The sequence below is a fragment of the Octopus bimaculoides genome, chromosome 11 (genome assembly GCF_001194135.2).
Source record: "Octopus bimaculoides isolate UCB-OBI-ISO-001 chromosome 11, ASM119413v2, whole genome shotgun sequence".
In the NCBI taxonomy this organism is placed as follows: domain Eukaryota; kingdom Metazoa; phylum Mollusca; class Cephalopoda; order Octopoda; family Octopodidae; genus Octopus; species Octopus bimaculoides.
Genome location: NC_068991.1, coordinates 74,726,529 through 74,736,097, shown reverse-complemented (window position 1 = coordinate 74,736,097; position 9,569 = coordinate 74,726,529). Strand labels below are relative to the sequence as shown.

Below are 9,569 nucleotides of genomic sequence, written 5' to 3'. Positions count from 1 at the left end.
ATATATATGAATATAGGTTAGCTGATAAGAGATTAAAATACACAACATTGGAGACAGAAACAGCTGTTAGATGGGATGCAGTCTATTTGTATTGAATTAATAAATAATAATTGATGTAAGTCAATTGTTGTTCATCGATATTTCTTCATTTTCTGTCTTCTTTATATATATATATATATATATATATATATATGATGGGCTACCACACAATTTCTGTCTACCAAATCCACTCACAAGGTTTGGGTCAGCCCAGGGCTATACTAGAAGACCATTGCCCAAGATGCTGCACAGCAGGGCTGAACCCAAAGCCACATGGTTACAAAGTGAGCTTCTTAACCACACAGCCAAACTATCTGGAAATAGTTTGCATGTAAAATTCAATAAATGGCCTGTTGTCATGGAAACACTCAATGAGTTGGACACATTACTAGTTTTTTTTTCTTTCCTTCATAATATACGCTTCATCAAAGATTTAGATAAGATAAATTATCTTCAATCCAATCAACCAACTAACCTACATATACATATGTGTGTGTGTGTGTTTATAGGTTTGGTCCGGAAGAGGGAGGGCTGCAGGCCCTCCAAGATTAGTAAGATTAATGCCATTAATGTTCCGCAAGAGAAGCTGTGAATGAAATCAAGGACAAGGATAATCTGAGAGAGAAGTAAAGCGGTTTGATAGGTGCCTATGATTCAAGAATGTTGAGAAATGAATAATAAATTGAGACTGGAGTAGAGAGGAAAAGTTTCGTTAAACTATACAACTGGGTCCTCCTCACAAGCTGCGGAAGTTGTAAATAATATGACAAAAACTTCCAAGGCACAGGCCTGGCTGTGTAGTTATGAAGCTCATTTTGCAACCATGGGTTTCTGAGTTCAGTCCCACTCTGTGGCACCTTGGGTAAGTCTCTACCTACATTAGCCCTGGGTCAACTAATGCCTTGTGAGTGAATTTGATAGATAGAAACTGAATGGAAGTTTGTCTCATATATGTCTGTGTGTGTGTGTGTGTGTGTGTGTGTGTGTGTGTGTGTGTGTATCTTTGTGTTTGTTTCCACCCCACCCAACAGCCTGACAGCCAGTGCCGGTTTGTTCACATCCCTGCAACTTAGCGGTTCGGTAAAAGTGACTGATATACTAAGTATCGGAGTTTAAGAAAAGAAAGAAAATAAGTCATGGCTTGTCCAAGTAAATTCTTCAAGGTGATGCCCCAGCATGGCCACAGTCCAATGACTGAAACAAGGGAAAGATAAAACAGATATACATCAGCTTTTTCAGTGCTAGCGTGGATTAGCCGAGACTTGCTGAGGCAGTTTTCTACAACCTGTTGCTCTTTCGGTCGCTGACACCAACTTGTTTCCAAGTAGAATACCTATTTCCCTAGTCTTTCACGTAGTGAATGGCCCAACAGCTAGACATATTTCTAAGGTAGGCATAAGGAATGACACCACCGCCAAAATAGTGGCATTCTTTTAGATACTGCATAAACAATGTCAAAGCACAAATAGGAAAACACACACACACACACACAAGGCCATAACAGACTTCTGCATAGTTTCATTTGCTAGTTTAATCACAAGACTTTCATCAGTTTGAGGTTATAGCAAAAGACATTTGATCATTGTGACACACAAAACGATAGGAGTCCAAAGCAAAATACTTAATCACATAACCATGCCTATTTTCAACATGGAAAAGAAACAGTCTTCATTTTTATGGATTAACGTAAATAGAGCAAAGGGCTTTACCTGAGGGAGTAACTTAATGATAGCGTTTAAAATATTGACTAAAAAACATCAATTTAATCTACTCAATTCACTCTAACGCCAGGGGTTTAATTATTTTGTTCCATTAAAAAAAAAATAAATAAGTGCGCCCTTTTAAAGCCTAGCCAGGCTCATGGGCCTGGTTTCCCAGTTTCAATGGCATATGCGTTCCCCAGCTGGACGGGACACCAGTCCATCGTAGCGTTACTCATTTTTGCCAGCTGAGTGACCTGGAGCAACGTGAAATGAAGTGTTTTGCTCAAGAACACAATGTGTCGCCCAGTCCAGGAATCGAAACCACGCGCCTCCACCATTTTTTTTCTGTTTTTTTTTTGTGTTCCGTTAGAACTGAAAAATTACAATTAAATGAAGAATCAATTTCCTCGGCTCACCTTAATAATCCCGGTTGAACAGTCAGTTTATGCAAAACCTCGAGGGTGAGGCATCTTTGCCAGCTCGATTTTTCTGGCTCAAGAAATTTCACAAGTAACGACAGGAAGATCTCACACTCAGTTACCTATAACGAAGAAGAGATCAAATTTGTAATTAACAAAGAACAATTACTATTTTCTTTTATACATTATGATTACCCATCATCATCATCATCATCATCATCATCATCATCATCACCACCATCATTATTATTATCCTCATTGTTACATCTGTTCTCCATGCTGTCATGGGTTGAAAGGGTCATTCATTCTGAGTCAGTTCATATTTGGAGTTGCTGCCCCCCTAAATTGAGTCAGAGGATGGCCACATCTCATTCATAGGCTCCTTCTTTTGGCATAATTTCTATGGCTGGTTTCTAAGCTCTTCCTGACACCAAATCAGTGTTGAAATAAAATGATACTAATAAACCAAAACTGCTTGTTATAAAAATGTGTTATTACTTCTAAGGAAAAACATTGAATGTAATAATGCTTTCTCTGATATTTCTTTTCTCTACACATTCATATTCATTTTCGATATCACCACTGCTCGTGATAAACAGCCATGGAAACTATACTTGTGGCTAACACTTCAACAGCCAGTAAATGTTTTACAAAATTCATAGTACAAAACAACACACTGATATTTAATTAAATAATCAATATATGTAATCATTTATATATAGCTATTGTAAATGATTTTAATTTCAAGTCTGATGTAATTTAGTGATAGAAAAATAAAAGAAAGAGGTAAATAGAAAGAGAGGAAAACTAATGATTATAAGACAGAGATTTAGACAAACTAATCAACTTTTAGACTGTTCTTAGATTTAATCTTCATTTTGCACAGTCATCATCATCATCGTTTAATGTCCGCTTTCCATGCTAGCATGGGTTGGATGATTTGACTGAGGACTGGTGAACCAGATAGCTGTACCAGGCTCCAATCTGATCTGGCAGAGTTTCTGCAGCTGGATGCCCTTCCTAATGCCAACTACTCTGAGAGTGTAATGGGTGCTTTTACGTGCCACTGGCACGAGGGCCAGTCATGCGGTACAGGCAACGGCCACGCTCAAAATGGTGTTTTTTACGTGCCACCTGTACAGGAGCCAGTCCAGCGGCACTGACAATGACCTCGCTCGAATGATTTTCTAATGTGCCAGTAAGGCGACGCTGGTAACGATCACGCTCAAATGGTGCTATTTACGTGCCACTAGCACGGAAGCCAGACGGCTGCTCTGGCAATGATCACGCTCGGACGATGCTGTTAGTAGACAAAAAAATTACAATTTTAATCAAACAGAATCTATGCCTTTGTAGAGTGGTTTATTATCCTCATTTTCTTATACGTTATTCCATCTAAAATGGATGGCTCTTGTGTTAAATTTTTATGGAAACTATTAAAAGCAAGATGAGGATTTGTATGATGAAAGCATATGGGATCTTTATACATCATCAGTTATGTTTTTGCTTGCAGATAACACAATTTTGACTCGTGATTTAATCTCAACAAAGATTTTCTCAAAAATATGTTTAAAATGTACGTATTGCACCCAGTTTAAATATTTTATTTCAAAGCAAAAAAATGTGATACTTCTAAACACCCAAAGTACCCCATAGCACCAAAACCACTGATGAAGAACCATGTTATACCATCAAACCATAATACATTGTATTGAAGTAATCACAAGGGGATTAATGCCGTAAACACATGATATGGTCACTATATATATATACGTATATATATATATATATATATATATATATATATGTATATATACGATGATGATGATGATCTTAAGAAAGAGAGAGAGCAGATGTCAATCAATGATATCTGTCATTAGATGTTAAACAATGTTGGCATAAAATATCATTTCAGAGAGTAGATAACTCACCAGAAGTTGGTAGTAATATTTTATAAGGACAGAGACAATCCGAAGAAGTCTCATTACAATGGGGAAAAAAGGCTTTTCTACAGGAGCAGGTGATGGCGGTGGAGGCACTCCCTGTCTGTACTTGAGACTCGGTGAGAACAGCTTGATTACCAATGGACATACACGCTCTTTTAACATAAAACTGAACTCTGGATGCTGTAAAATAAAACAAGTATAAAAGCCATAGTGAAAATTGTGTCAGTAATCATAATATAATAGTCAACATCATTATAAATATTTTAATGGAATCTCTTCTGATGCTGGCAGATGATGGGTACATCTGCTCTACAACTGGAAATTTAACACGCTTGTCTACACACGCGCTATACACCAACAATACATAACAACTTCCCAACAAGCATTTACTGTCTATTTCCATCACATGTTCACACTAGTGCTCTCATCTCTCCTGCGTACATCAGCTGAAATGAATAGTCTGAATTTCAGAGTCAGGGTGCAGGTATGCATATGTGCAAGCCGATTGTGGGTGCAGATCTCGGAGGTAGTAATAAATATTTGAATAACACCTTGGAGAGCTGCTACAGATGGTGGGTATGGACCAGCTCAAAAGCTGTGAATCATTACAGACCCGGATTTTCCATGTGTGCTAATATGTATGTATGTATGTATGTATGTATGTATGTATGTCTGTCTCTTTCTCAGTTTGACTGAGGACTGGCAAGCCAGAAGGCTACACCAGGCTCAATCGGATCAGGCAAGGTTTCTACAGCTGGATGCCCTTCCTAATGCTAACCACTCCAAGAGTGTAGTGGGTGCTTTTACGTGCCACCGGCACGAGGGCCAGTCACACGGTACTGGCAATGGCCATGCTCAAAAAGGTGTTTTTTACATGCCACCTGCACGGGAGCCACTCCAGCGGATTTGGCAACGACCTCGCTCGAATGATTTTCTAATGTGCCACCATCACAAATGCTAGAAGGCAACGCTGGTAATGATCATGCTCAAATGGTGCTATTTACGGGCCACTAGCATGGATGTTTAATGTCTGGTGTATCAGTTTGTGATGGACAGAAGTTTAAACCAACATTTTAGCCATAGTCTTTCTAATTTCATTCAAGACATGCAGTTCTAAAGATCTATGTGTAATATCCATTTAAAAAACAGCAGTGTTAATTGAGGGAAATTTTGCTGTTATTTTGTATATGCAGCTCAAACTGCTGCCGTGAAACACGCCTGAAAAAATTCCAGTAAACAAAATTATATGGCATGCCAGCTACATGACCCCAGACGTGCATATTCACTTGGTGCCAATTTCATTAATTAAATTCTCAGCTAATTAACAATCAGTGTGCTGCAATGTAAACAAGCATACCTAATCATGGACAGCCTTGATAAAGGCATTTTCAATGACACAACCCTAATTATGTACATTGCTGCACCCGGAACTGTACATGCTTATACAGAGCCACTTGTATATAAACGTACATATACAGTTAAATAGACTCACTTGTGTATACATACACAGCTTCAACAAGCCACTTGTACAGACACACACATGCACAATTAATAAAAATCCAATTACATGCACACGTATATACACAGTTTATACAGCCTCGATTATATACACACACATACAGACAATAAAGACTCACTTGTACAGACATAATTTATACAGAATTAGTTGTAAAAACAGTTTCTACATATTCATTTGTCTACACACACTTACTTATTTACACACAAATACACAAATACACACACATACATACTGATTTATGCCTGCACTTGAAATTAATTTTTTTGAAAGTTAAAGAAGTGATTTTAAATTCTCAATCGCAGAATAATGCTAATAATATAGCCTGAACAGGATAAACTACCCCTATTTTTCTCTGCAAAATAGGAGTAGTTTATCCTGTTCAGGCTATATTATTAGCATTATTCTGCGATTGAGAATTTAAAATCACTTCTTTAACTTTCTAAAGACATCTCAACGCTTCTAAAAGCAAACTTCGTTTGTTTATTTACGTTTGTCGTAATTTAATTTTTTTGAATTTTTTCCAGCACACAGGAAACAACTTCAGATATAGTTTTGCTTAATTTCTCTAAATTTTCGTTTTTTTACTCCATCGGTGAAGTGGAGCACTACCATAACTATGAATCTGTAAGCATCAAGAAAAGATGAGAGGATTTCGTTGGGAAGCTACTCACGTGTAAGAAGATATTTGAGAATGTAGTGAGGACCGATTCGAGAAGTTCCAACCCAAATGTGCGGGTCATTTCTGTCATTCCAACGAGCCAGTAGGGTTGATCAGCATTCACAAGTTGGCACAGATCCTGGAATTAAAAAAATAATAATTGCATTAAGTTTCATTGTTTTGTTTCTATCTTTTCTTCTGGTTTTTTTTTTTCTTAAGTTTCAAAATTATATTAGTTGTGTAGTTAAGAAGTTTGCTTTGCAACCAAATGGCTTTGGGTTCAGTCCCACAACATGACACCCGGGCAATTGTCTTCTCCTATAGCCCTGAGCCAACCTTTGGATTGTGGCAGGGCAGAGAGACAAACAGACAGACATGCATGCATGCATGCATACATACATACATACATACATACATACGTACGTACGTACGTACGTACATACATACATACATACATACGTACGTACGTACATACATACATACATACATACATACTAGCACACATGGAAAATCCGGGTCCATAATGATTCGCAGCTCTTGAGCTGGTCCGTACCCACCATCTGCAGCAGGTCTCCAAGGTGTTATTCAAATATTTGTTACTAGCACCGAGATCTGCACCCGCAATCGGCTTGCACACATTCATACTTGCACACATACATACATATAGCAGGCTTCTGCACAATATCCATCAAGCAAATTACTTAGTTACATGGTTACAACCACACCTGTATTTCAATTTTTGTCTCTTTAAAGTATAAGAGCAATGAATGATAAGAAAATAAATTACCTGAAAGAGCAAGTAGGCGTCTCCTGCACATGGCTGCAAAGATTTGGGAGGTGTTTTACTACCTATCTTCAAATCTTCAAAAGCTATATTGCCATTAACTTCTGAAACAAGGAAATTGTGAAGTTATTTCCTACAAAATACACAAACAACAACAACAACACATAGAAGAGACACTTTACCTTCTAAAACAAAAGATTGGTGATTTCATTTTTTTTTTACTAAGTCGTGGGGAGTTATGTTTATGCTGGCTGACTGGTCCCATGCTGGTGGTACGTAAAAAGGACCATTCGAGCTTGATTGTTGCCAGTGCCGGCTGACTGGCTCCCATGCCGGTGGCACATAAAAAGCACCATTCAAGCATGATCGATGCCAGTGCTGCCTGACTGGCTCCCATGCCGGTGGCACATAAAAAGCACCCACTACACTCTCGGAGTGGTTGGTGTTAGGAAGGGTAACCACCTGTAGAAACTTTGCCAGATTTCAAGACAGCGAACTGACAGAAACGTTAGCTTGCCAGGCGAAATGCTTAGCGGCATTTCGCCGGTCACTACGTTCTGTGTTCAAATTCTGCTCAAGTCGACTTTGCCTTTCATCCTTTCGGGGTCGATTAAATAAGTATCAGTCATGCACTGGGGTCAATATAATCGACTTAATCCGTTTGTCTGTCCTTGTTTGTCTCCTCTGTGTGTAGCCCCCTGTGGGCAGTAAAGAAATAAGAAACTTTGCCAAATCAGATTGGAGCCTGGTGCAGCCTACTGGCTTGCTAGTCCTCAGTCAAATTTTCTCATCCATGCCAGCATGGAAAGTGAACGTTAAACGACAGTGATAATGATGATGATGATAATGATGATGATGATAATGAAGGTGTTAGCAGAAAGGCAGATTTAGATTGAGTTTAAGAGTTTAACTGATCTTTTCTTAAAAAAGGAAAATAGCTGATACCCTAAAGGTATTACCTTTCTTATTTTTACCTTCATTCCTTTCTTTCTAATTTGCATTGAACTAGTTTTCAGAAATAATTCTTGAAGGTTTTGTCTCACAATGCTGCAGTCAAAACTTTTTTTAATAAAGTTCTGTTATAATTTCTAACACAAGCACAAAGCTCAAAATTTTAGTTGAGATGAAAGGAGGTGGGTGATAAGTTGATTTTAAACAGACCTGGTATCTATTTACTTATATCATACATTTTTTGCAGGCATCCAAAGGGGCCAATCATTGATTCATTGCATTAACAATGCTGTGATGAGAGCTACAAGGGAGCACCTCTTTAACTTGGGAGAAACAGCAATCACATAGGATGTTTTTGTTCAAAAACATCAGTTCTTCAGTTTTGATCAACAATATGTATATTTTCACAATACATATCAACACACACACACATGTATATATGTGTCTAATTCCACCCATATAGCATTGGCCAACGCAAGGTAGTGGCAGAAGACACTTTTGGCCAAGATGTCATGCAATGGGGTTGAACCCAAAACCATGTGATTGCAAAGCAAAGGCATTTAACAACCTGGCCAAACATATTTCCTGCAATATTTAACCAGCACTTTATTTTACCGACCCTTGAAGGATGAAGGACAGAGTCAACATTGCCGAGATGGTAACTCAAATCTCTTGGCAGTTTCTCCGTTGATATTGCCACTCCAGTTGTAGTTACTGATTCCTACAAACTATTACATTAACCATTTGCAAAGTCTGGCCTGGCTCTCCAGACAAAAGAGTTCAATATTTATAAATAGCAGATCTAGAACTTAACACAAAATTACTATTTAAACAGGATAAAGTTGTTTTACTTTAAAAGCATACAAGCAAACTCACTTGCTATAATGCATTGGGGAAACATCATCATCCTCATCATCATCATCGTTTAACATCTGCTTTCCACGCTGGCATGAGTTGGACAGTTTGACTCAGGACAGCGCCAGGCTCCAATCCGATATGGCAAGGTTTCTACAGCTGGATGCCCTTATTAACGCCAACCACTCTGAGAGTGTAGTGGGTGTTTTTTACGTGCCACTGACACAGGGGCAGTCAGATGGTACTGGCATTCGCAATGCTCAAATGGTGCTTTTTACATACCACTGGCATGGGAGCCAGTTAGGCAGCACCTGCATTGACCACATTCAGATGATGCCATGGGAGCCATGCTCAAATGGTACTATTTACATACCACCAGCATGTGAGCCAGTCAGGCACCCGCCTTTATAAGCCTAGTGTTTATTCTATCGGTCTCTTTAGCCGAACCGCTAAGTTACAGAGACGTAATCACACCAACATCGGTTGCCAAGTGATGGTGGGGAGACAAACACAGACACACAAACACACACACACATATGTATATATACAACGGGCTTCCTTCTGTTTCCGTCTACCAAATCCACTCACAAGGCTTTGGTCATTGCCCAAGGTGTCATGCAGTGGGATTGAACCCGAGACCATGTGGTTGGTAAGCATACTACTTACCACACAGCCATGCCTGCGCCTCTATATAT

General features: G+C 38.8%; 1 protein-coding gene across 1 annotated transcript in view; it reads right to left on the bottom strand.

The window, feature by feature from the left end:
* LOC106883236 (protein MON2 homolog) overlaps positions 1 to 9,569 on the bottom strand; it is a 690,047-nt gene that overhangs the window by 639,169 nt on the left and 41,309 nt on the right. The window contains exons 6-9 of the mRNA XM_052972014.1: positions 7,072 to 7,172; positions 6,298 to 6,423; positions 4,093 to 4,287; positions 2,159 to 2,283 (exon numbers count right to left, since the gene is read on the bottom strand). Of these exons, the coding sequence (XP_052827974.1) occupies positions 2,159 to 2,283; positions 4,093 to 4,287; positions 6,298 to 6,423; positions 7,072 to 7,172 (547 nt within the window). The remainder of the gene's footprint in view (positions 1 to 2,158; positions 2,284 to 4,092; positions 4,288 to 6,297; positions 6,424 to 7,071; positions 7,173 to 9,569) is intronic.